We start from the raw sequence: 27,808 nt of genomic DNA, 5'->3' as shown, positions 1-27,808 counted from the left end.
AGTAGTAGTTATGGTATGGACAGCTACCTGCTTAGAAATGGATTGAGACCTAACTGTGGGCATCCAAGTTTGAAAACTTTATCTTAAGCCAATATGTAGCACTTGTTTTTCACGGTAGCGCTGCGATTATATTGCTAGCACTATCAGGTGGTCTCATGTTATTTGGCTGGTGAACCCCTGCTGCTCGCTCCCCTCCTCAACATTACTCCTGAGGGAATTCTGTGCCAGAAAATTAAAAATTCTGCAAAATTCTGTAAATTTTGTTTGTCAATAAATAAATGTGGAGGCTCCAGTATTGCAGTGGGGAGCAGAGACCACTGGCTGCATGGAGGTGGGAGATCACAATGCAGCAATCCCCTGGGACATGGGCCCGGTGGTGAGGCTTCATCTGACCCTGACACAGCGCAAGGGTCGGGTTTCCCAGAAACAACGGAGGGCTCTGCCCCTCCATGCCAGGCACACTAGGTGTGGACAGGCAGGCTCAGCTCGGCAGGATTCAAGTGTGGAGGGGCTTAGTGGCGGGAGGGGGACGTATGGGTACACGGGAGGATGGGATCTGGATGTACAGGGACTGAGCAGATGGGAGATGGGTCTGACTGACCCCGGTAGGTCTGACCTGGCACCATCTGGGGTATCCTCAGCCCTGTCCCTCCACAGTGATTTACACTCTGCTGGCTGCTCCAGGTGCCCGAAATGACATGCCCGTGCTGCATGGATGGGACATGTGACTACTCATGTGACTTCCCTTTGCTTGCTGTTACAAAGTCATTTTTCTGCATGGAAGCAAAGAAATCTGCAGTGGACATGAATTCTGTGTGCATGCAGCGGCACAGAATTCCCCCAGGAGTACAACATGCACACACACATCTCTGCTATGACCCCAGTGATAGCACCCATCACAGTGTTCTTGCTCCTCAAGGGGATCTCTGCTGGTAGGTAATGATTAGCACGATTCCTGTAGCACAGAGTCAGAAAGGGAGTTACTTCTTGCAATATCCATCCATCTTGAATTATTTTTGGAGCAACATCTGTTTTAGCACAGTTAACTAACTAGTGTGATCTATTCCTTTACTTGAGAGCCTTATCCAAGGTCTAGCAACAACACAGATGTACAGTGGCTTCATTTCAATGTGAACTGTGCTCAGCACCTCTGGTAATATGCCACTGATTTAGGAACCTATATATGGATTTATGAGTCTATCTTTGGGGACCCAGGTTAGAAGGTTTTGGCTTCAGTCATCCAACATCAAGGTTTTGACATTGCTGTATCTAAAGTTCAACTAAACTGTGTGGGTGAAATCATAATAAAGCTGAATAGATGTATCTGAAGGCTACCTAGCAACCACAGAGGTAGTTACAATTCAGTTACTTCACAAGATGCGTTCTTTGCAGCCATTTCAGTGTGAGAGGGGGGAGCTGACTATATTCTAACTGCCTTTCCCTTCAGCACAGCAGGATTTAAATCTGCGACTTTCAAAGGGCCATTGTCATTGTCCTCCTATCCAATATAGTGCCTAAGGAAATTTGCACTAAGAATTGAAGTACATCTTCCGGTTCTGGAATCAAAGGGTGGTCTCATTTCATACCTCTAATTTTTCATGTACTTTTCCCACACACTTCACACTAGAAAAGGCTTTGGTATGCAAATTTTGGATGGCTTGGGAATTCTCTCAAACTAACCCCCCCCCCAGTGTGTAAACTATCAGTTTGCTAAAGTAAGTGGCATTAAAAACAAATGCGTTGTTCATGTACCATTTATTAATCATGTGTGACACTCCAAAGTCATGTTGTCTACAATACGGTCAGATTGGCAGTGACCGTGGGGACTTTTCACCTTCCTCTGCAGTGTGTGGGGGCGGGTCTCTTACCAGGATTATCTGGATATCTCTCACTTAACCATTTCCATGCCACTGTAGGAGCCTTGGGCATTGGTGCACCTCAGCCCCTCCCATTCTCTGCCTGTGGCACACAATAATCTAGTTTCCCATGGGCTGTAATACTTTGGTCTAACTGCAGTTGTTGGGCTTAGTCAGTGGCAGATTAGCCACTGGGCCAACAAGGCCAACTGGGGTATCCTCACACCTCAACCCACTCTTCCCCCCGCCCGCCCACCTGGTGGTCCTGCTGGGGAGCGGGGTTGGGGCACGGGGACTTGCCCCACTCTGCCCATCCACCTGACGCTCTTGCCAGGGAGTGGGGAAAGCCCCCACGCCCTGCTTCCGCTCCCCAGCAGGCCCCCACAAACCCCTAATCCACCTCTAGGCTTAGTATGTGGGTGCTGGGTGGTGTTTGTGGCTTGTGATATACAGGAATTCAGACAATGATCTGATGGTTCCTTCTGGCCTTAAACTCTATGACTCTATCTTTTCTTGGAGTTAAACAGCCAACTTCTTTAGACCAGCAAAGATCCTGTACAAGGACTAAGTTGTCACTGCATGCACCCCCCTCACCTCACTTCATGTCTTTGACAGTGAAACTACACTAGTTCCCCTTTATGAAGGGGACCCAAGAGAGAGGGTACCTGTTCTGCACCACAGTGGAGTGAAGTATAAGTCAGGAATCACTCAATGACCTTTCACTCCTGTCACTTCAACACTACATTCTACTCGCTGTGGAGTTTTACTCCACTATAATTGTTAGGGCTTCACTTTGTTTCTCCCCTTTGTATGTAGCAGTTATTTACCAGAGAGGTGTAGAGTGAGTTTAACCTCTCCCTCTACTCTCACTGAGCAGTGGAAGAAAAATGAGGAGAAATCTCTAGTTCCCAACCTTGATGCTGCTACTCCTCACTGAGAATGAGGCCAGGCCCCCTTTCATGCCAGCTTCCAAATGAATGTGTTAAGAAAAGTCCTGCCATTACTTCTGAGTGGACAATGAGGGTCTCTTGCCAGGTAATCCTTCTTCAGCTATTACAAAACTCCATGTGTAGTGAGCTTTCTTTGTAGGGAAAAAATCCTTTAGTTATAGAAATCCAACTCCACTAGTTTATTTTCAGTAAGTTAAACTGGAACAGGGGGAAGGATTCCATATGCCCTTCACAAAAGGGCCCTTTGATTTAAAAAGCATAGGAAGGTGATTTTGTAAGTACAGTAGATTGAAATGGGGCATGAGGCATAATCTCCAGGCACCAGCTGATTGGATGATTTCAGAGAAAATAAGCAACAGGATAAGAGAACTTATGAGGAACAATTAATAAAACTAATGGCTTTATGCTCCCTTCTTACATGTTACAAGGTGAAGGAGATGGGCTGAAATGTTACAAAAAGTTGGCTGTTTGGAGGGTATGTGTCATTATATTGTAGTCTCTCTCTATATGGTTATATCTCTACCATGAAGCTGCCCGCACCCCATTGCCTGGATTGGGGATCCACAATGTTGGAGATCCACAACACATGGCTAGAAAGGCTGCAAAATAAATGACTCAAATTCAAACCTTAAAGACAGGTGTGGAAATAACGTTTGTGTTTTTGTGTATTTATATATAAATGGGTAGTGGTCAACAATGTAACCAATGGTCCCTGTCTATGCTGTATTCTGATAATTCAAAGATCAAAAGAACGTCCTAGCATTTAAATGAAGTGTAAACATGGGATATCTCTGTATTCATCTGTCTTTGAAATGTATAGCAAATCATCTGGGAATGGTGGAGGGATGAGCGATTGAGCGATTGTCGTATGTTAATTCATATAGCTAAGTACTGGTGATAGACTGCTGTATGTTAATCTGTGTGAATAAATAGCAACGATGCTTAGGAAATAAGGGCCTATTGTTGCCTGAAGGGCTCCAACATGTCAAAGGAGACCTGAAATTGTACAAAAGATCTTTAGGACCTGATCCTTTTTTTATCTCAGATCTACTTAAGCTTCACCATGGCAAGTTTGAGTTGCAAGATGAGATCCCAGTTAAGCTCGTATACCCGGGATATTGTATTGGACGATGAACTATAACCTATGAACTAAATTCTAAAAGAACTCTTTGCAGCTACAAAGCTCACCATCTCTGCTATGAATCTGAACCTCAAGAATTGCACTCATGTCTGTATGTATATTAATCTTTTAACCATACTCTCTCCCTTTTCTTTTTTAATAAATTTTAGTTTAGTTGATAAGAATTGGCTATATGCGTGTATTTGGGGACGATCTGGAATATTCAATAATCTGGGAGGTAATGTGTCTGATCTTTTGGGATTGGTAGAACTTTTTCTTTTATATGATGAAATAAGATTTTCAGAAATCTTCATCATATTTGACTTGGATACCTGCATGGAGGTCTGAGGCTGGGTTGCTTTAAGGGAATCGTGTTGTTTGGACTTCTGAATAACCAGCAAAGTATAATAGAAGCTGTTTAGTGATAGCTTGGTAAATCTAAATATTGAATTATCCACCAGCTTTGGGGTTTGACTGTCCCATTCTTTGCAGTTCACCCTAATTGGGCAACCTCAGCTGACCCCCGTTGGGACCCCGGTCACAGAGAATGAAGGGTGGGACATCCTCTCTCCTCTCTAACCCCTGGGGAAATCTGTTCAGAAGTTAATATAGCCTCAGGCAACCCCCCCTTCCTTGACAGAAGAAAAATTCAAAGTAAACTCAGCAAAGATCCTTAGAATTTCCCAGTCCCCACAGACTTTTCCTGCAAGAAGCCATGACGTGAGCCTATGGTTCTTTGAAGTTGGTATACTTACCATGTCCTGGCACTAAGACTGACAGATGGATAAAGCCACAAACCAATTGATCAAGAGAGATAATTAGGTGTAAAAACTCTAGGAACCTGATTCTAATCTCACTTACACTGGCTTGACCTCAGTATAACTCCAATAACTCGAACAGCCTAATTCGTTATTTACTCTGGTGTAAGTGAAATTAGAATTAGGTTTGCAGCTCTGGGCAGACGTCAATATAGGCCTGGACTGCATAACTCTGAAGGGAATGGAATAACAAATTTGTTTAATATTTTATCTGAAGCCTGGGGAGCTGAAAGATAAATCATTTATTCTAAAGTCAGGCAAACTGTGTACTTTCAAAGGCTGTTGGTAACAGCCAGTCAGAGAGCAGGATGCACCTGCTAGGATCAGCAAATTGTTTTGGTTTCCCAGCATTTTCAGCCTGAGATGAATGTGGTGCTGGCTAATAGAATTTCTAATTCAAAATGGCCTAGGGAAAGCAGACATTGCAAGGGTGGGAAACAAATTTGCAGTTTATAAACATATTTGCTCTTAAAATTAGATACTTTTTGCATGGGGCTGCACAATAAAATGTGTTCATTTATCAGCACAGACCAGTGCTGCGAACAACCTGTTTGTCAATACTTGCATGTAAAATAACCAGTACTCCAAGGAAAATGGGACCACAACAGCTAGTTTTAGGCACATGATTTAAACATTACAAGATTTATGCAAAACAGAACATGAACAGAAATGTTTGAAGGACTGCTATAATGCCATTGAAATTTAACATCTATCTGCAGTATTATAAGGCCAAAGACTCATTTTGCTGGTATATAAGAATCAGAAAGCAAAACCAGCATGAAATAGACCAGTGAAGCTTCATTGTCTAATGTGATTAAAATGCAAAAAACCCAAACAAACAGCACAAATATACATATCTAATGAGTATTGTATAGAATGTATATGCTGGATGCAATGAAAGGTGGATTCTTTCTCACCTGAACTGATAATGTAAGGATGCTAGAGAGAAAGACAGACATATAAATATGTACTCCTGACCACCACAGGGCACATCCATTAATATTTCTCCACACCTTACTCATGATTTTAAAGCCAATGATAAATCCCTTCCTTTTTCTTTCTGATTTTGCATCCCTCATTGTAGTCACCTTTGTAGAATTCATCCAGGGTAGATTTTTCCATTTAGTTTTAAATGCTCAACTGCTTTTCCTTGCAGTCAGTCCACACCTCACCTGAATCTAAATGCCAGGGGTCAGTGGCTGCAGACATTGGTGGGATGGTCAACGGAGATGCTCCGCAGTTGGATTCCACTAGCTCCCCTTGAACGTGGACGTGAGAGGAGGTGTTGGTAGGTCTCAGGGCTGCCTTGAGTGGGGAAATCTGGTTGAACTGCACTCTAGATAGGCAGCCAGTGAATCCTGGTGTATTGTATTGATAGATATCTTGGTCAATCTTCCCAGTTTCTAAGAAAGAGAGAGAACAGACTTGTCAATGCAACTGACCGGGATGGAAACAGTGCAGCTCAACAGGTGTGATTTTAAACACCCACTCTCAGGAAAGCCCCCACATTTCAGACCTTGCCAGGTTTTTCTACACTGCAGTACTGATTAAAGTGGGAATCTTCAGGCTTTGACGTCACCTGGTGACACAACTGTTCTAACATTAAAATGAGAAAGGCGAGTCAGAGAGATCAACACAAGGTGCAAAAAACTCTTCTCCAAATAAGAAACAAAAACAAAGGAGTAGCTCTGAGGACCCTTCCAGTCAGTTTCTCTTTTCACTCATGTGAAACTGCTGCTGTGACTGTTTCCTTTCGTTTATTCTGGCTGTCTCTCTTCAGCTCCCCCTTTGACAGCCCTCCACAGACAGCATGTTACACATTTGTATTTACCATTAATTGTCATTGTTTTCTGTGCTTCTCTCCCCATTTACTTTTAGAAAGATTAAGAGCTCTAAGGTGGGAAATATCCTCTCTAGTTCCTCCCTGTTGTTAGAAATTCTGAAGAAGCTGCATGTATGCATCTGCCAGGAGACAGCAAATTCTCCATACTGTTGTTAAAGACTCAAAGTAAGCTATATGTTCTCACACACTCACTCTTGTACCAGAGTTTACATCCACCAAAGGCATTTTGGAAGTCAGACATACTACATCTTGCTGCTGTGCATTAAATATTCAATATGTTAAGATGAATTTGTGCACAGATTGTGGCGCTCCATTAGGTCCTCTTGACCCTCCTACTTCCAAAAGATTTGGTAAAAAACCCTAAAACAATACCTACAAAACATTTAGCATAAGCCCTTCATTTCTGCCAGAACATGTTATTTAGGTAAAAGTGACTTTTCACAGTACATAAGCGCTGTAGTAACAATATTGGTGTTCTGTATCAGTAGTCTGCATTAGAGAGTAGATTAACATTACAAGCCATTATTACAACTCCAAACATTCCATTTTCATTGCAGAGAAGAATTCAACTTTATTTTCTTTTTGACCATGCAGAGTAAATAAAAATGCAACATGACAGAATGATGTTTGTGCTGCATTAAAACGGTTTAATCTGGAAGAGTATGTGCATTTCATATGTGCATTTCAGCTTCAATTTCTTTTTTCCGGGGTCTCATTGCCTAGGTCAGCAGTGACTAGGGTTGAAATTCTGGCCTGAGTGAAGTCAGTGGCTAAACACCCATTGACTTCAGTGGTGTAGGATTTTATTTGTAGGGATGCAGAAAAGGAAACACCTCAGGCTGCTCAACAGCAACCATTTCAGACAATTAAAGAACAGTGTTAACATGCTCAATAAAGGAGCCGGTTAGAGATAGCATAAGATGGTGTATATATGTAAAGCAGACAAGAAAAATAAAATACAACAACAACAAAAATAGGGCTCATATTCAGTTCTCCCAGCTGTGTGAAACATTTGCAACAAAACCCAAACCATATGAAACACCTGGGTCTGAGCTTTGCTACTCACTCCAATTTTAGAACAGCACATCAAGGCTCTGATCCCCGACTGGACCCTGTAGGTGCTACTGTAATACACACAATAAATATTAATGCTACCTCTAATATTCATAATGATGTTGCATCAAAATGGGTGTGATTTACAGTTTCTTCTAGTTTCAGTGTTATATCTAGGGAGAATGTGGCATTTTCAGTCTGAGATTCTGAGTGCAGATGGAAAGGGGTTGGAATGACTGAAGGGAGAATATGGATCAAAACTGAACAGCCTGGTGAGCCAACTATATTTTGCACAGACCTAGGCCTTGGCTACACTGGCGCTTTACAGCGCTGCAACTTTCTCGCTCAGGGGTGTGAAAAAAACTCCCCCCTGAGCGCTGCAAGATACAGTGCTGTAAAGCGCCAGTGTAAACAGTGCTGCAGCGCTGGGAGCGTGGCTCCCAGCGCTGCAAGCTAAACCCCATGAGGAGGTTTGAAGTTTCAAGTGTAGCCATACCCCTAGTTTATACCTGTGTCTCTTTGACTTGGAATGATAAATAACAACAACAACGAGCATTGTATATTTATATTGGTGTAGCCCTTAAAGGCCCAACAGCATTGGGATGCAAACACAAAGGCAGATAGAATACTTGTCCTGAAGAATTTATAATCCAAGAAGTGTGGGCACAGAGATATGACGGCATATTCACATTAGAGTCTTATATCCATTGGTACATGAACTGATTGGCCTTATCCTTCCCATTTTATCTTTTCCAACCCACCTGAGAGGTCCCTTCTTTCTCTGCCAATTCAAATCTAGCCTTCATTGGCAATACAGCTATTTTTCATGAGCAGTCACTGTACAGTGACTGTCATCTGTCACAAAATGGACATATGCTTAGAAGCAGGTTAAGGACGAGATTAAGTCAATTACAATAATTATATTAGTGACTGGCTCTTCCAGCCAACCCTCCTAGAAGCAAAATGCAAATGCAAGACCCCACTGAACCATTTGCAGTACCAGCATTATGTTTTCCAGTAATTTTGTTTTAAATAAGAAATACATATTTTGTATGTAGCACCTAGAAGCTATCCCAAAGACAATGTTACTGAATTTATTACCTGTAAGCCCTATCACTCTTTCAAATAAATAGACAAGATTCATACCTTCCCTGAATATTAAACTGTCCCTCACTATAATACAATACTTCTTGAAATAGAACAGTTTACAGAATACATGTAATTTATTATTGGAAATCCTTGTTTCTTTAGGAAAAGGAATCAAGTTATATTGCAACCACTCCTCTACTTAAATTATTAAGCTATTCATTAGATAATGGTTAAAGAAATGCATCTTGTTCATATTTAGATGGCTCCTGGAGAACTTAATCTAGTAACACCAATAACATAATCTCACTTAAAATCTTAAGTGAAATAATGCTGCTAAAAAGCTACTAAAATGATAAAGCAAATACATTTGGGCTGCATTAGCAGAGTCAGTGACAGATACTGACTCCAGTGAGCACTTAAAAATAATAAAACACTTTTCCAAAGAACTGCATTTTTGCTAAAAAAAAATAAATCCACAAATAACACAATGGTGCAAGATGTCTTATAAATTTGTAATTGTCTCACATCACACCCACATTATAACAAGAGGGATCAAATGAGCCTTTTTGTCCTATAACTATGCACAAGTTTTTCCTTTGCATGTCCTACTGTGCTCTCTGTACTGATGTTCTCTGATGTTAGGCTATTGTACTTTGTCTTCCATTTCTATTAGAGTCTGTTATATAAATACGTTCCTTTAAGAGTGTGACCATTATAAAATGAACCACGTTATCACTGCCATGATTAGATCCATTTCTCCCCCAGAACAAGAGAGAAAAACTAGGACACAGATTTGCATTATTTTTTAAAAAGAAAAGAAATGCACAAGGCAACTGTATTCCCTTTTAAAAAAAATTTCAGCTGTTAAACTAATACAAAGTCATACCAATTAATGTTACTAATTTTATCACTTTAGGGCCTGATTCTGCAGCCCTTACTCACATTGGGAAGCACCTTACTATACAAGAAATCAGTTATTCCAAGGGGATTGCTTATGGAAAGAGGTACAGGTACTAATAGCGTGAGTTAAATTTGACAATCAGGATCTACATATCCCCGTGTGCCCGATCCTGCAGTCCATACCCTGTGAAACAAATGGGAGTTTGGGCCTATCTTTGTATTAAGGGTGGAATTTTCAGAGGTCCCTACGTGATTTAGGTACAAAAGTCAATGGGAATTCAATGAGACTTTTGTGCCTAAGTCACTTAGGGAGCTGCTAAAAAATCACATCCTAAAAGCATTTTTTTGCTTCTTCTGGCTAAGACTATTTATTTATTTAAGGCTATTTTCCTGTCATGTTTCCCTTCAGATCCCTGAAGCAAGATGCCAGCATGAACCTTTTCACCTAGAAATCTGCAGATCTGGGATTGAGACTACAGTTGCACAGTAGGTGGCCCAAACTGTAGCAAGATGCATGAATTCATTACAGTGCACAAACCTATCATACTCAACCATTCACAAGAAATCTACATGGCTAGCTCCCTAGATTAAGGAATCAAAATGAAAAACAATTTAAAATCCCATAGATGGAGAGCCTTGGGGGCTTCATTACACTTAGCAATTTTTGCACAGAGTGTCTCTCCTGTAATTAAAATGAACAAAAATTAGTAAGGTTTCTTTTTTCTAAAAAAAAAAAAAAAAAATCAGCAAAATAGTGGAATTTAACCTTCAGTAATTGCTTTGGTTTTTACAATAATACTTGTGTGCAGCCATCATAGAAACATGACAAGAGTGAAAATGATGCTGTTTCTATACTGACCAAGAGTTCTGCTGTAAATTCAGACGCTCTTCCCATCTAGGTGAATGAGGGATGAGTTTGCTTAATCTGTCTGGGCATTACAATGAGAGAAAACATCTTTAGCAAAAGTATTTTTGAAATAAGTTTTGCACTCTTTATTGTAGAGACCTTTCAATGAGAGATAAGGAAGGCTTGAAACAACCAGAATGGGTAAAAAATAAAAACAAAAAAGTCCTGAGTTCATCTAGTTTTTGCTATGTCATCAGATCATCTGCTGCAATTCAAATGTCAGAATTCCTTTTGGAGGATTAACAATTTAGATAGAAAAGCCACTGTAAGGCAGTCATTTGGAAAGATTTCAGAATGATTCCACTAATTAAAATAAAATATTAAGATATACCCTCTGAGTGTGAGGTTAATTCCTTCTATACATTCCACTACAGTGAGCAACAAACATGTTTTTCTAAAAAGAAGTTAGGCCATAAATTTAGGATATCCAACCTTGTAATTGCACAAAACTGAACACTCTTGCCCTGTCCCCTGCCCTGAGGCCCCACCCTCTCATTCACTCCAGCCGCCCTCCCTCCGTCAATTCGCTCTCCCTGACTCTCACTCACTTTCACTGTGCTGGGGGAGCGGGTTGGCATGTGGGAGGGGGTGAGGGCTCTGGCTGGGGGTGAGGGCTGGGTGGGACCAGAAATGAGGGGTTCAGGGTGTGGGAAGGGGCATTGGGCTGGGGCAGGGGGTTGGGGTACAGGAGGGGGTGAGGGCTTCAGCTGGGGTGTGGGCTCTGAGGTGGGGCTGGGGATGAGGGGGTTGGGGCGCAGGAGGGGGCTCAGGGCTGGGGTAGGGGGTTAGGGTGTGGAAAGGGGTGCAGGAGGCAGGCTCTGGGAGGAAGTTAGGGTCTGGGAGAGGGTTCCGACCTGGGGCACGGGGGTCAGGGTACGGACTCCGGCTGAACAGCACTTACCGCAGGTGGCTTCTGGTTGACGGCACAGCAGGGCTTAAGGCAGGCTTCCAGGCAGCTCTGCGGGATGCTCACTGCCTGCGCCTGCAGGCGCTGCCCCCATAGCTCCCACTGGCTGCAGTTCTTGGCCAATGGGAGCTGTAGAGCTGGCGCTGGGGCAGCATGCGGAGCTTCCCTGATCGCCCCTGTGCCTTGGAGCTGGACATGTTGGCCGCTTCTGGGAGCAGCGCACTTTTAGCAGCCCGGTCAGCAGTGCTGACTGGAGTTGCTAGGGTCCCTTTTCGACCGGGCATTCTGGTTGAAAACCGGACACTTGGCAACCCTAACTTGTGAGAGCAAAGGCTTGTCTACACCAGCCTAGATCTTAGTCTGCACCAACTGGCCTGTGTGGATCTTGCTGGAGTGCATTAAAAATTTCCCCCAGTGAGCATTAATGTAGCCCTTTTCAAACGGGAAAATTTTTAAAGTGCACCAGCAGGGTCCACACGAGACAGTTCCTGTGCCATACCCTGACATGCATTAGAATTCACACCCCAGCTGGGGCAGACTAAGGCATCTTATAGACAAGCCCTGAGTTGGAATTCACTAGCCTATCATAAGACTAAAAAACAACACACAGTATAGGATAAAGAAATTGTGTCTGGGGATCACAAACGCACTAACAGACAGCACCATCATAACAGTGGCTGCTATCAAGCTATATAGATGGCAAGCTCTCTGGGGCAGGGACTGTCTATTTTGTGCTGTGTTTGTACAGTGCCTAACACAATGGGATCTTGGCCCACGACTGAGACTCCTAGACCTACCGCAATATAAATAAAATAATAGAAATAACTGTTGGATTCAGGTTACTGTCAGTGCACATTTGTCAGAACACCAGGTGAAAGCAGATGCACTGACATTAGTATATGTCACCTGCCTGCAGTAACTAAGTGACTCACACTTTAACTCCCTTAATTTTCACATTTATTTGCAGTACACCTTAACCCCGATATAACACCACCTGATACAATATGAATTCAGATATAACGTGGTAAAGCAGCGCTCCGGGGGGGCGAGGCTGCGAGGTCCGGCAGATCAAATCAAGTTTGATATAACACAGTTTCACCTATAACGTGGTAAGATTTTTTGGCTCCCAAGAACAGCGTTATATCGAGGTAGAGGTGTATTTAAACTTCATAGGTGTTTGTAACGTCAGTGGTAGAAACCACAGAAAAACAACAAGTTTGGCTTGTACAGGTCTCTGTGAGGCTAAGTCATATCTTTTTAATAGCAATACTTCCTTCGTGTATGGAACTGTCCATTCAAGGATCCTCAAACAGTTTGTAAATATTTATGAACTAAGCTTCAGTGCCACAGAGCAATATGTATTTATCCTATTCTACAGATGGGGAAAATAAGGCACAGAGATTAAGACCAACAATTCATAAATGGCCACTCATTTGGGTGCCTCAGTTTTTGAGTGCCCAACCTGAGCCCCTATAAACATCATACAGCTCCCACTGAAACAAATATATGGCAGGTGCTCAAGCATTTTTGGAAAAAATCAGATGTAAGGTGTCTCAAGTCAGAGCCCAAAATCTGTTGTCTCTCTTGAACGTTTGGCTCCTTCTGACTTGCCCAACATCACATAGGGGTCTGTAGCACAGCTAGGAATAGACCCTAGCTCCAAGACTTGTACCTTAGTCACAAGACTATCCTTTTGGCTTATTAGCCACTATGACTATTTTCTATACACAAAAAGCATAGGGCTATTACTGTGAAATGCAATACCTGCTCTGATCTTCTGCACAGCAAACCAAGTTGCACTCCCCCGAGTACAATCTGCTAAAGAGGATCAGGGTGGTTTCCACCAATTATGTTCCAGTAATAATGAAATAGGATAGAACTCTTGAAGTACATAGGACGTGGAGTCGTATAACAAATGAGTGCACAATAGGATGCATACCACTTACCTATCTTAGGGTTTTGTATTGGTGCCCAATATTATGTTATCTGAGCCAGGGGTCGGCAACCTTTCAGAAGTGGTGTGCCGAGTTTTCATTTATTCACTCTGATTTAAGTTTTCACATGCCAGTAATACATTTTAACTTTTTTAGAAGGTCTCTTTCTGTAAGTCTATAATATATAACTAAACTATTGTTGTATGTAAAGTAAACAAGGTTTCAAAATGTTTAAGAAGCTTCATTTAAAATTTATTAAAATGCAGAGTCCCCCGGACCGGTGGCCAGGACCCAGGCAGTGTGAGTACCACTGAAATTCAGCTTGCGTGCCACCTTCGGCACCCGGGCCAGAGGTTGCCTACCCCTGATCTGAGCAGTTCTAAGGTCAAATATATAGGCAAAGAAAGATCCTTAGTAGACTTGATGGAGTCTTTTGTACTTTTTTCTTCGGGAATAGGAAACTCTGCTTGGGGTAGTTTTTTAGGGTAAGAGAGGAGAGGAACAAGTGGTTGTTGTAAATAATCATTCTGGTTACAGTGGAAACATTTTTTATCATGGAAGTAGGTCTTAAAACATGACCATAAGTTTATTGAAATGTCTTATAACATGTATTCATTTAACTTCATGAATGCTATCTCCTACAAAAAGAAAACAAGAGGGCATTCAAGCTTTGTTTTAACTGTGCTAAAGAATAATCCAGTTGCTTGATTAGAGCATGATGGTTTATATTTAAATAGGCAAAAACAAACTTGGATGTAGAAAAGTGGTAGTTTAGTTACTCTGGAAATATGACAGCCATACAAATAGCGAGTAAAGTTTGGTTTGCCACAGAATGATATTTCCAGGTCTGAAGTGCCTGATTACTATTTTATTTCATTTAACATTAAGCATCCAGTGATTGGATAGACAAAAGGTATACTAAATTGAACCTAAATTATCTCTATATAATATTGCAACAGACTATATGGGTGAATTGTCTGATTCAATTAAATGAACTACTAATTGCTTCCAGGTCAACCTTAATAATAAATTTTCTCCAAAGAGAGTACCAAGCATTCTCTTATCTCTTCAACTCAGAAAGATATCCTATTACAATAATAACAATAATATTCTCACAAATGAGCCCTGTAAGCATTCTTGTACCGTGTACATGTTATGGTATCATGGACAACATTACAACAAAAGGCAGTTTGAACTCCATTGAAAGGAAGCTACTGATTTTAAGAAGTCACAGTCTGGTGAGCGCTTTGGAGCACTTTCTGGTTTCCAGGATGTGACATCTACCCTAAATGGAATAGCTCAGAATGGCATAGGCCCCTGCCACACTGAGGTGCTTAGATACCCTGAAGATGGGTATGGCACAAAACCATAAAAGGATGCGATCACATACAGTGGGCAGTTAGAGGAAGATCTGACCTAGTATGGCAAATCCTTTCACCGGAGCATCAAGTACCATACAGCCAAAATGAATGCTTTGGAGAGAGGCAAGAATCCCTAATCATAGAAATGTAGGGCAGGAAGGGACTTCAAGAAGTCATTTAGACCATCCCCCCCAGTGTGAGAGAGGACCAAGTATACCTGGATCATAATTTGATCTTAAAAGCTTCAATTACTGGGATTCTATAACCTGTCTTGGTAACCCTATTCCAGTACTCAACTATCCTTATAGTTAGGAAGTTTTTACAATTAGAAAGTTCTTTATTTAATTTCATCTTGTTCATTTCAGACAAATTCTACCAATTTATAATGCACCTAGCCAACTGCATTAACTCCAGACAAAGAAGGAAATAATTCTTCCTGGCACCAGCATCTAGAGCATGAGATCAGTGGATTTTGTTTTTGGAAAATAGCAAGCATCATTAAAGATGGGACAAAGCAATGAGTGTCGAACACCATTAGGCCAGGTTACAAAGTGGCCATTTATACCACCTAAATGAGCGAAATTTTGTTGAAGGCAATGGAGCTATAGTGAATTACAGCAGTTAAGGTTCTGGCCAGGTATGTCTGGAAGACCTCTCCTCTCAGGAAGTAACAATTCCACTACCACAGAGTGGATGATTTTGTTTCTGAATTAAAATTCAGTAAGCAGTACCAACTTAGCTTGAAATGATGAGAAGCTTTTTTTGTCATTACTTTAAATACAAGCCAATCTGTGTTTGTTATAGGAATACAGAAATCTGTGCAATCCTGAAAATTTAATCCAGCAAACAAAAATTCTGACTGATTCTCTGATATTTAAGGTAGCTTTGAAATGAAGGAATTAACCCTTTAAAGGCTGGCATATTGCTCATAGTCAACATAATTTACGGCACTGCTGCAAAATTCAGTGGAATTTGAGGATGTCAAATGTACAGTATAACCATAATTTTTCAGAATGCCTAATAGATGACAAATAGAACCTTCAGACAAATGGAGTTTCAGTAAAATGCATAGCACTTAGTGCTGTTAGAAGTGACTAATGCACAAGTACAGTTATGACAGATGCATTCTATTCCTGCACAGAACAAGGAACGAATGGGTCTCAGATTTCTTGTATTAAAATTCTTTACAATTTTGGCATCCTTTTGCCATGACGGGACTAGACAACTATGTAAATTTATGCTAGGTTGCATTATAACCACTTGTTGCAAGCCATTAGATAGAAAAATGAAAGAGCCATTTCGCTAGTGTTGCGGGGATGCTCTATAGCTGTGTATCTGTAAAAAAAAAATTAATTAATAAAGTACCAGTAGATGGCACTCACCAATATATAGCATAGTTCTTGGGTTTTGTAGAACCAATAAAACGTGCTGTGCACTGCAAATGGCTTGCTCTGGCTCCTCTTTACATCAGCTTTTAAGAACACTAAGTTGGTAGATATGTGTGGGCTGAGAAAGCTAATGAGCAGCAGCTGCCTTTTAAATCTTCACAAATTATGCACAGCATGGAACTAACTAGAGCAATTGCAACTCTCACAGTGCAGTAAGAAAAGACTATGTAAATCTTATTAACATGAGCTAGGAATAGAAATATCACAGTCCTGGATATATTTCACATGTAAACACAGACCTCAGAGCTGGACACTCCTCATTAGTTCACCTCACTCTGTTACCTGTATATGAATATATTTTTATATTTAAGGACAAGTTTTCAAATAACCTAGGAGTCTAGGACCCTTTATTAGGTCCCAAGCAATTCAGAGGGTTTCATGTACAGTCTGGTGACTGAGATTCAACAAGTCATATAAATATCTAAATTATCAGGTCCTCAAAAATGATCGTTTTCAAGATCAGCTCTCCTACCAGAGCAAAATCCACTAAATCCTACATGGAGTGCCCCACTAGAGGCACTGCGTCAATATGGGATGGCTCAAAGCCAAATGTTACAAGAATGAATGAAAACTAGCAGCATCCAACTCCTTTATCATTGCAGAAAAAATACATATAAAAGCTAGGGTGACCAGACAGCAAGTGTGAAAAATCGGGACAGGGGGTGGGAGGTAATCGGAGCCTATCTAAGAAAAAGACCCAAAAATCGGGACTGTCCCTATAAAATCGGGACATCTGGTCACCCTATATAAAAGCAGCAATGGAGCAGCATCCTAACGTTGGAAGCTTCTCCAAAGCTGTGGAAGCCCCTTCCCCTCACAGCAGTGCCTCCCCTCAGCAGGGAATGATTACCTCCATCTGGGGCGTACCTGTGGTGAGATAAAATTGGAGAGGGCTGATGCCTTGCTACTTAACACCTGATCTGACTCGTGACATCCAGCAGGCCTGCTCTTTCCTCAGACATAGTCCTGGGGACTAGACCCCTTCTCTTTTTCCTTCCTCCACACTTCCAACTTCTCCAATGATGCCCCCTCCACTCTCCTGCCTTGAGTGTGTGCCTCCTTCCTCATTTTCTTCACCTGGCACCTTCTCCCACCCCACACTGGGAGCTCCCTTTCTCTTCTCCCAGCTGGTGCTTCCTCCTTCCCAACTATGAGATCCTCACTTTCTCCCCTAGCCTATACCTGCTCCCCACTTCTTCTTCTCCCACCTGTTCCTCTCTGAACTTGAGGGAGCTTTGTGGGTGGCAATCTCAAGGCCTCTGGAAACTGGCAAAGGGAGGAGGAGGACACAATAAAAGAAGAGATACAGCTTAGCAGCAGTTTGAGCTCTGACCTCTGGTGGCCAGAGCCGGGAATGGCAAGGAAAAGCTGCTGTTTTCTCTCCAGCACCACTTGTTTGCAACAGAGAGCAGCCCTTGGATAGCACAAAAAGCCTGAGTATTTCAAAAGTTTGGCTATTTCACCTACCACTTTCCTTAGGAGATTACTTTAATATCCAGAGAATACAAGAGCCTACCTGACTTAATGGACTTGTGCTTCTAAATGATAAGTTCTTTTGATAATCTTTCTCACCCCATCATTTGTAGACCCCCGATATATAGTCTAAATATTCCCTTGCTTAATGTAATTATGTTAGTCTATGTAGATCTTCCCTACATCCTTGTTGTACCCTCACTCTAATTAATGTTGGCACCCTTCAAATCCTTGCACTACCCTCCCATCATTTGGCTAAATTGTACATTCAGGGCTCATCTACATGGTGAGGTAATACAAGCTACCGGGTGTGATTTCTAAACTGCACTACTGTGTTACACATTAATTGGTCCAAGTAGACCTGTCTAGTGCATACTAGAAGTTCCCTGATATGCTTAAACAGATTTATATTCATATTGCCTTGCCTTCAGCACAGTATAGATTTTAAAAAAATTCTGCAAACAAATTACCACACATGCAGACAGGCAATTCTGCACTGGGGAGACAGCGAGAGAGAATCATACATGCACGATGTTTGTCACATTGCCAGTGAATACACTGAAAAAGTGCTCAGCTACCACAGTGATGAGGATGGTAAAAGAACCTATACAGAATAGATTGGAATAATCCATATTCACAGATAACACAGGGTTTTATTTCTGATTATGTGCATGTGTGTGTTTTTTATTATCAATGGACAGAGAAGGATCCATTTCCCATATGATCTTTCAATTATTTTTAAAAATTGCAAATATGTTCATAATTTTGCTACCAGTCTATCCAGGTTTCTCTCTCTATAGCACCCCTCAGTAAAACTGAATTAACAATGTAGGTCAGCAAAGACAGTATCCAATAAATTAATCCTGAACAACAGTAGTGTAGTGAATAATGATTATTGTAACTTCTTGTTTTTTTAATATGGATGATGGACTCTTAACATGTTAGTCTGACATCTACCTCTGCCTTGTACTTAACAGCCAAAGCCTTCTCAGACAATTTACAACTGAACTGACAAGCTTAAGACAACATTTAAATTTTTTTCCAACGAGTTATAGAAAAGATCATTTGTTCTCAGGCATCAAAGTAATGACATTAACATGGCAGGCCAAGCACACTGGCTGCAGCAAAATATGTAACATTCCCAATGTCTGCCAGTCAAGAAGTGGTCATGTACTGATGAAGACTATTAATGCAAGGTAAGCGAGGGTCTCAGTAGCAGTAGTAATGGCTGTATGAATGTCTGCAATTCAAAGACCATTTCCGGATGAAATTCTTTTGTTGCATCCAGTACAAACTGGTACTCACAGAACAGAGGAAAAATCCAGAACATTAAAGAATCACATACAGGACTGCAGGCTGTGGCCAACACTTTTGGGATCCCAAAAGGAAGAACAAGCAATTGGTGGAAGAAATTGCTTTAAGTTCACTGAATAATTGAGATGGCAACTCACTGATCTGAAACATACAGGTACCAATAGATAATATTGAACCTTATTACAGAGATAATTAAGACAAGCGCGGAACTATTTCTTGTCAGTCAGTCAAGGACACCAAGAAGAATGCGACAAAATGAAGAAATCTGAGGCCTAAATTTGTTTTCAAATTCTTAGTAATAAAGAGTTCATGAGAATGACAAAACACACATTCTTTTCACTTCTTTTTCTTGTAAGAGATATAGCATCGTGAATGATGTTTTAGTTCACAGTGTGTCAAGGCTTTCCACTTAATGCTTGGATTTCCACCAACAACAACCGCTCCACCCCAACAGTCCCCCCAGCAGATTTATGATGGTTACATTTTTAAAAAAAATGTTTATTTACTAAGTAAAACCATCTTTCTAGGAAAAACTGAAGTTCCATATGCATGAGAAAGTAGTATGATCCCTGGGATTAGAAGCAGAGCTGGGAGACTGAAGGAGACCTAGCCTCGCTTTCCACTCTGCTATCAACTTGCTATGTAATCCTGGGCAAGGCACTTCAGATCTCTGCCTAACTTTTTAGAGATGACAACATTTGATCCTCTTGTCTAAAATGCTTTGAAGTCTACAGATGAAAAAAATGCTTTTAAACGTGTGAATGTTATGTTTTAATTTAAAAAACGAAGCGAACATACTTCCTTTGTTTTAAATTGTCTTTATCTCACATACTTCCCATGATGTTGGAAACGGTCTAAAGTAGTTATGTTGGTGGAAGTGTGCCATATGCATCAAATCGATAGAAAACTTCCCCAAAAACAACCTAAACCTAGCAAAAGCAAGGCAACTCAAGCTCTCACAGAGATCACATTTCTTTTTAATGCCAAAGGACCATGCACAAACATACATGGTATTCTATGTGAGGCCCAGGTTTTACTGGGTTCAAAACAAATGGTGAAGGATGAAGTGAAAGCTTTAATTTTGGCAAAATGCCAGATTAAAGTCAATTCCTTAACATTTGCTTTCCTGGTGGCAGAACCTCAGCTCAAGTAAATCGTCATCCTTACACTGAGTTCAACGGAGATATGACAATTTACACAAGATGAGGATCTGCTTCTAGAAGTGCTCTTTGGAGCAGAGATACTTCTATGCCCATGGATCCTTTACAGACAAGTTTATAGCACTGTATAAATATATAATATTGCAATATTTTTATAACTTGTGTAATCATCTTGTTTTTTCCCTAGAAGCCCAATTCACTGAAGTCAGTGACAAAAAATGATTGATTAAAATACTAACATTATCAGACTCCAGATATGTTGGGACCTGGATGAAAAGAAAGTTGCTAAACTCAAGTGCTATCTTGAACTTGTGTCTCCTGCATGGATGCACAGAGTGTTGTACTAATGCCATTCAGTCAGACTCTCCTTATCACTTCTCTCTTTACGGCAGGGGTGGGCAACCTGCGGCATGTTTGCCAAAGGCGGCACGCAAGCTGATTTTTACTGGCACGTTGCTGCCAGCCGGGGTCCCGGCCGACAGCCTCGCTCAGCCGGGACCCCTGGCCGGCAGCAGGCTGAGCGGGGCCAGCGGCCAGGACCCCACTGACAGGAACCACAGACTGATGGTGGGCTGAGCAGGGCTGGCGGCCGAAACTCCAGACTGCCAGGGGGCTGTGAGAGGCTGGTGGACAGAACCCCAGACCAGCAGCGGGGAATCCGATTACCCTGATGGGCTTCATGCAGGTTGCCCACCACTGAGCTAGGTTGTTTTCAGTGGTGGCAGATGACAGAACAAGGAGCAATGGTCTCAAATTGCAGAGTGGGAGGTCTACATTGGATATTAGGAAAAACTATTTCACTAGGAGGGTGGTGAAGCACTGGAATGGGTTACTAGGGAAGTGGTGGAATCTCCATCCTTAGAGGTTTTTAAGGACTGGCTTGACAAAGTCCTGGCTGGGATGATTTAGTTGGGGTTGGTCCTGCTTTGAGCAGGGAGTTGGACTTGATGACCTCCTGAGGTCTCTTCCAACCCTACTCTTCTATGATTCTAACACACCACTTTAATCCTGAGAAGTCCACCAGCAAATATTTTTCTCCTTTCTCTGCAGGAAGATCGTGGAGAAGAGAGAGGGGAAATGAAAGAAAGATTTAAAATAATCAAATGGACAAAAACCAAACCAAAACAAGATACACAAGAAAGGGTGAAGTGAAATGCAAATCCAAATGACTGATTTAAAAAGATTCAATTTCTTTATTACTCGTGATTAACTGTTCTCAAAGAGGGTTTGACTGAAATAGGGGGAAAAAGTCCCAGAACTTTTTTCACAGAATTCAAGGTTAAATTACAGCAAAATCTGTGAGCTAAATCTAATTTAAAACTTATACTACTGATTTATACAATGTCTTTTGTGAATTTCAAAGCAGAATTGCAAGCTACATACACATAGGAATAACTTTACTACTCATAAAATATCTAATAGACATAGCTTGCGTGTACATGACATTATGCTTTCTGGATTTGGCTCTAATGCAACTCATTTACAGAAATGCTTTTTAGATAAGATGAAAACTCAACATCCTGATTACTTGTGGTCAAAAGTAAGGTAACCTGGCCAAACTCCAACTCATGTAGTTATATTGCGCATTCTTAAAAACCATGCCAGCTTGTGGTTTCAATTGTATAAAGTAGTCTTTAATTTTGTTTAGATAATAATTGTATAGTTTCACTGGTTTCACTTATGTGGCCTATTTGTACAATCTCTCATGCTTTGCTCTGTGGTCTATATCAGGGGTTCTCAAACTGGGGGTTCGTGAGGTTATTACGTGAGGGGTCACGAGCTGTCAGACTCCACCCCAAACCCTGCTTTGCCTCCAGCATTTATAACGGTGTTAAATATATTTAAAAGTGATTTTAGTTTATAAGAGGGGTCACACTCTGAGGCTTACTATGTGAAAGGGGTCACCAGTACAAAAGTTTGAGAACCACTGGTCTGTATCATAACCAGCTCTACATACCCTTAATGAAATTGCAGTCACATCATATGAATGGATAGGTTATATTCTCTCTCCAATGTCTCTCTTTGAAATGCAAATAAAATTGTAGTAACTATCTAGGTCAGATATTTTATAACACTCTAAAACTTTGAGAGCTACTCTTCGATTAAGATGTTATTTGCATTTACATACTGTGAAGCTTCCTCCGGGGTACCCAGGGCTGTGATGCCCTTAGAGTGAGGAAGTCTTGTCTGTGCCTGCCGTAGGTCAGTTCCCTGACTCTGCTGGCCATGGGCAACATAAACACTCACTTCTAGGCCTATGCAGACCCCAAACTCTCTCCAAGTTAGCAATAGGCTCACCCCAACTCTTCAATATCTCTTGGAAGTGTCCGGCCCCTGGTCCTCTGGACACTCATAGTATCCACAGATTCATTGATTCCAAAAAGCAGTTTGCCCCAGCTTACGAATTCTACCTCAGATCACTTCTCTGCTTAACATACAGCACTTGGGTATGTTTGTAGTGAAAACAAGTAAAAGTTTATTTCACAAAGTATAGTGTTAACAAGTAGAAGTGTAAAAAATAGAGGTATTGGAAACAAAGGGTAACCTATACAATAAAATCATAGCACATATTCTAGAGCCTAGACTTACTTCACTAGATATTTTCATGCCTTATAGAACAATGCTGACCCAAAGTCCAAAGTTTTGCAGCCAGGCTTGGCTGTGACCCCCTAGTCATAAGACAAATGGGGTGTTATCTTGCCTTCTTGGTGAAGGATCCAAGGTGTTCCTCTGCACCCCCATAGAAACTCCAACAATCTATTGACATTACTTGTAAACAGAATCCCCTCCTAATGTTTATTTCTTTTAGTAATTTTCCTCTTTTGAAGATTTCAGAATCTCCTGATTAGCATTTGGCTCAGTGTGCAAACAAACAACCATTCTGAGACACACAATGCCCAATACACACGATCAGATAGAGAGAGAAGCATCGGTTACCTCCTGCATGAAAGAAACCTGTTTGAGAGATGTCACAATCTGGTTACCTGCCTTAGGAAAATAATTTTCAGTGCAGAGACAACTCCTTAAATATTATCCATAGATACATCTTGCACTGATTTCTGCCAGGGTTTATATGCCCTGCTCTGAACCCCTCTGCATACCATCAGAACCTTTACATTGTGCCCCCTCCAGTATCAACAGTTATGCATCATCTCTGATTGGTAGAGACCTCACAAGCTACTTTTTAGTGAATTATTATGCAAATATCCATCCCAGGTAATTCCTATAAAACTTTATGCACCCCCTGTGCCCTCTGCCAGCAGGCACCAAGAGGTTTCTTGATCTTACACACTTCACTTGCATCCAGAGTACATCATCTTCAATAAAGACATCTGGAATTTGATTATTTTTATAGCACCTTTGGTGGCACTGTAGATCAACTTTGCCCTACTGAAGTATGTTACACCATTCCCACAGCAATTTTCACTTATTGTTTGTTTTATATTAGGAAAGTCATGTCTAGTTTTGAATCTGAATATGGCTTAGATGACAACTGAAAGTGATTTTGGAAGTTGCAAAGTATTTTCTAGTGGATATTTGCCCCAAGACCTGCTGGCCCCTACTTATAAGACATGCATCTTTTGAAAACGCAGAAGTCAAATTCCCTATTATATGGCAGAATAATAGTACCCCAAAATATGTAAAAAGTAAAAATCTCCTGAAACAAGATTATGAGGGAGAAAAAAATGTAGGTGATATACTAGAAATAGCTGATGAAATTATGAACCTGAAAATTAAGACCACATATCAGAAAATATTCAGAGATGAGATTAATTAGATTGTTGAAGGGTCTTCCAAGGTGGAAGCTTGCTTGAATGGGCAAGACAGTATGCTGTACAGATTAATCTTTCACAGGAAGGGATGAGTGACCTAATAGATTTTCTTCTTTTCAAAGGTTATGATTCTTTTTGTTCATTCTACTTCCAGGGTTTGAATCTTCTACTTCTTGTGTCAAAAAAGTCACTTGATTTATATGACGATAAGAATCTATGTCTGATGCAGAAATTAGATGTAATCAACTGAATTAGATCAACTGAAAAGATACTGTAGGACGGGGAAAAAAAAATCAATGTAACTTTCTTGCAGCAGTTTCTTTTATGTCTTTTTATCCAGTATTGCATGTTTCACAATGTGAATCTTTGTGATTTGTATTTTGAACAGTTTCTTGCATGTCTAAACATCAGTTGTGTGATTGATCTGAAAACCTGGAAATAGAGCAAACACGCCTCTGGTGTCTGATAGTTTTGGTTCCAGGTTTTCTGAATTTGCGCACAGCGTGGAATTTCCTTTTGCATTTTCCTGAGCACAGCTTGTGGAAGAGGTTGTGATATTTTTCAAGTCTGCAGACATTCAGCCCTTCCAAGCTGCTGCCCTGAGACCCACTTGTCAGAGCCACCACACAGTCTGGCATAGGTCAATATGACTGGCGTTCTTTCATTCAGGTGAAGTCTTGGAGTGCATTAGTAGTGAGTAACGGGGCAAAACTGTGCAAAAAAGTGTGTCTAGTACAAGCTACTAGGCACTAAATTTTACTAAGAATGAGAAGTGGGGGATTACACCAAGATTTAAAAACCAACTCCCTCCCCCCCTTATTTTGACTGATAACATTTGTGATTTAGTAAAAGAAATGTACATGTCGCTTGATACTATGAAAACCAACAGCTAAAGAAGCATATGGGATTGAGGTCTAAGAGTCTTTCCCATCACAGACTTTAAGTCTCTGAATGAATGGAGTAACACTAGCAGTGGACCTTTATTTCTTTTGTAATTGGAGCTCAAAATGTAAAATACTGCACATTAATCATCCTGTGCTGGTTATTGTTATGATTACTGCGATGTGTTCTTTTACAGCCTTATTCAGGAGGTAATACATTACATTACACACTCTAGTCATCTAGAAAAAAAACAGAGCCAGGGGGATAAAAACATACAAACACAGAGTGACTGCATTTGGGTCCAATTAGATGGTGCCAATCCAGCCCATATTGTCAGCCAAATCCAAACCAAAGACTGCCAAGATTTTCTACCAAACTGAAGAGAGAGAGAGAGAGAGTGTGTGTGTGTGTGTGTATGTGAGAAATAACCCCCATCAGCAAGATAAATTAGTAGTAATGTTTGAGCACATATAAATAATGCCATTTGCAATAAAGTAGCTTTGGTGACTAGCTATAGCAAATTATTTTCTTTTTTTCCCTGCAAATGCTGAGGCAGGGATTTGTTTTTTTGTTTCTAATCTGAAATCAATTGGGTTTGCACTGAGAGGGGGAGGGCCTCTAAGCACAAAAGAGAATAGCCTGCAAAAGGCTGATGGTTAGAATAAAAGCCTTTTATTGTGTCCTCCCCAGTACTGGCATGCATACAAACAATGCACTAAGTTAGCTGAGGTGGCTAGAATCAGACAAGATATATGCCAGTTTTCAAATACTGTATTAGGCTAGGTTAAAAACATTCTGTTTTATATTTATCGAACAAGGGAATGTCACATATATAACTATTTCCTCTATCCCTCTGCTTCCCCCTCGTCTTTAAAAACAAAAATGTAAAGAAACCTTACAGGTGTGTTGAAACCTGGGCGTTAGAGAGGATGAACTGACTCACAGACTACCACCCTTTCGTTTTCCTTTGAGATGTCTGTCCTACCCATCAATCAAATGGATCAAATCTAATTAGAAATGGAGAGGTAAATCCCAACAGAAAGATAATGTAGCTAAAACAAGGTTTGAAAATCCTACTGACATAGTGGGTATCTAACAAAATAGACAAGTCTCAGCATCAGCCGACAGCAGATAAATTAACAACATTTTTTAAAACTGTGTCTCATTAAGGGAGTCAATAGCATTGTTTCCCTCCCTCCCCACCAACACACATTCACACTTCAGTTTTGGCGAGTGGGCTCCTACTGACCCATCTGTCTGAAGAATAAAAAGTGCTAACAGCAATTGTCATAGAACCGAGAATCCTTTCCTCCCCTCTATGTTTGCAGTGGGATATTACCTCAGAATATAGTAACTCAAACAGAAAACTAAACCTAGGCTACAGGATTGACATCACTAATGTAACCGTTTTGGTGTTTGTTTCTGCCTCTGTAGCATAACTGGCTCATGCATCAAAAGCATATCAAAGAACCCCTTCACCCCTATTCAGGTTACCTTTTTTTTCTTGCCTTTCAACCCTTGCTCAGGTAATTCCTTCTTCTTTGTGAAGAAGGTGGATTGTCTGCTGGCTGACTAGATTTAGGGAGCCTCTAGGAACCTCCTTTTGTCAGCAGGAATTCCAGCTCTCTGCTTTCAGCCAATAGCGTGCAGCACAAAACACTGGACTATACAGACATGCAGGTAAAGAACAGATGGAAAACATGGAGTGGAGTCCTGACTGGTTTCAGCACCAGTTCTTTCTACAGAAATGCAGTAGAACACAGAGGGAAAGTGAAATATATGGACTGGATTTCTTTTTTCAAGAACACGCTATATGACTACAACTTGTGGATTCATGGCCATCCTTATTAAAACTGGATCAGAAAGTTAAAACTTGTTTTTTGATGTTTTTTAATGAAAATCACTGGGCAGCAGAGCCTCAGCTGAGTGCAAAGTGTCACAGCACCACTGAAATGACAATGTAAACCAGCCAAAGACCTGGCCCTACATGTGGTGACAATTGTGCATATATCACACACTGTGGTTCAGTAATGTTTGTAAGGCATAAGGTTCTGTAGCCGTCCAAGATATAATAGTGTTTTTTCTTTGTATTTCTTTCATCATGACTACTTATTATTTTAACATGCAGTGTAAAGGCTTTGGAAGCATCTTGTAAAACACACTTCTCAACATCAGTAGCTGGTGGTGTAGAGCAGCCATGCTTAGTGAAAAGGGTAACCTTTGTTTATAGCTTAAGATCATTTTAATTTTTGATGAGCTTCATAACATTTTATTTTATTAATGGGTTGTGTCTGATGGATTTTGTTTTTTAAACTTCCTCAGATACTATGAGAATGAGCACCATATAATAACTTGAATAGAACAGTTAAAAAAGTTAGTAAAGTTTAAGTGACTTGGAAACCATTATCTGTGCAATATGAAGGAGGAAGAAATAGTGGAAACTCAGCAAGATGGTTTAAAGATGATTGGGGAAAGGGGACAGGGATTAAAGGAATGTTTACCAATTACCAGTATAGTTTTCACTTATTTCCATTAAGATCTGATAATGCATCATTGGTTTGGGGTCCAAGAATCTCAGAGAATAAGAAAACGTTGGAGCTGTAAAGGGGGCTAAGAAAAAAGATGGGAATTTGAACCATGTAAGCTGATAAATCCTGGTTTGTCCCTTCCTAGAGTGCCAAAGTTGGATCCCTTTTAAAAAAAATTTGATGCTGCAATTGTAGAAGTGTATGGATGTCAAAAGGAAGGCTTGCCATTATGATGGCCTACCTTTGGGGAGAGGGGGCGTTATTATGCCTGAGTAAATTATGCAATATTATCTAGTAAAAGGACTGCAACTGTTTTGATCTGGAACTCAGATAACTGCCATTGATTATTCTGCATGCTTTGCATCTGGAATCACATAGACATCTTTTAACTATTTCAAAGGATACTCTTTGTGTGGACACTTGCCTTTAATAATCCAAAGATATCCATGCACAACTAGTGCCTTGGAGTGCCTGAGATTCTACAGAAACATT

The 27,808-nt window shown here is 40.8% G+C and overlaps 1 protein-coding gene across 1 annotated transcript in view; it reads right to left on the bottom strand.

The window, feature by feature from the left end:
- The window catches only part of CNTNAP2 (contactin associated protein 2), a 2,322,964-nt gene that overhangs the window by 583,533 nt on the left and 1,711,623 nt on the right, over window positions 1–27,808 (bottom strand). The window contains exon 22 of the mRNA XM_075062605.1: window positions 5,917–6,147. Coding sequence (XP_074918706.1) covers window positions 5,917–6,147 — 231 coding nt within the window. The remainder of the gene's footprint in view (window positions 1–5,916; window positions 6,148–27,808) is intronic.

This window comes from Chelonoidis abingdonii, chromosome 2, assembly GCF_003597395.2.
Source record: "Chelonoidis abingdonii isolate Lonesome George chromosome 2, CheloAbing_2.0, whole genome shotgun sequence".
Lineage (NCBI taxonomy): Eukaryota > Metazoa > Chordata > Testudines > Testudinidae > Chelonoidis > Chelonoidis abingdonii.
The sequence above is the reverse complement of the archived record's forward strand: the minus strand, read 5'-3'. Positions and strand labels throughout refer to the sequence as shown.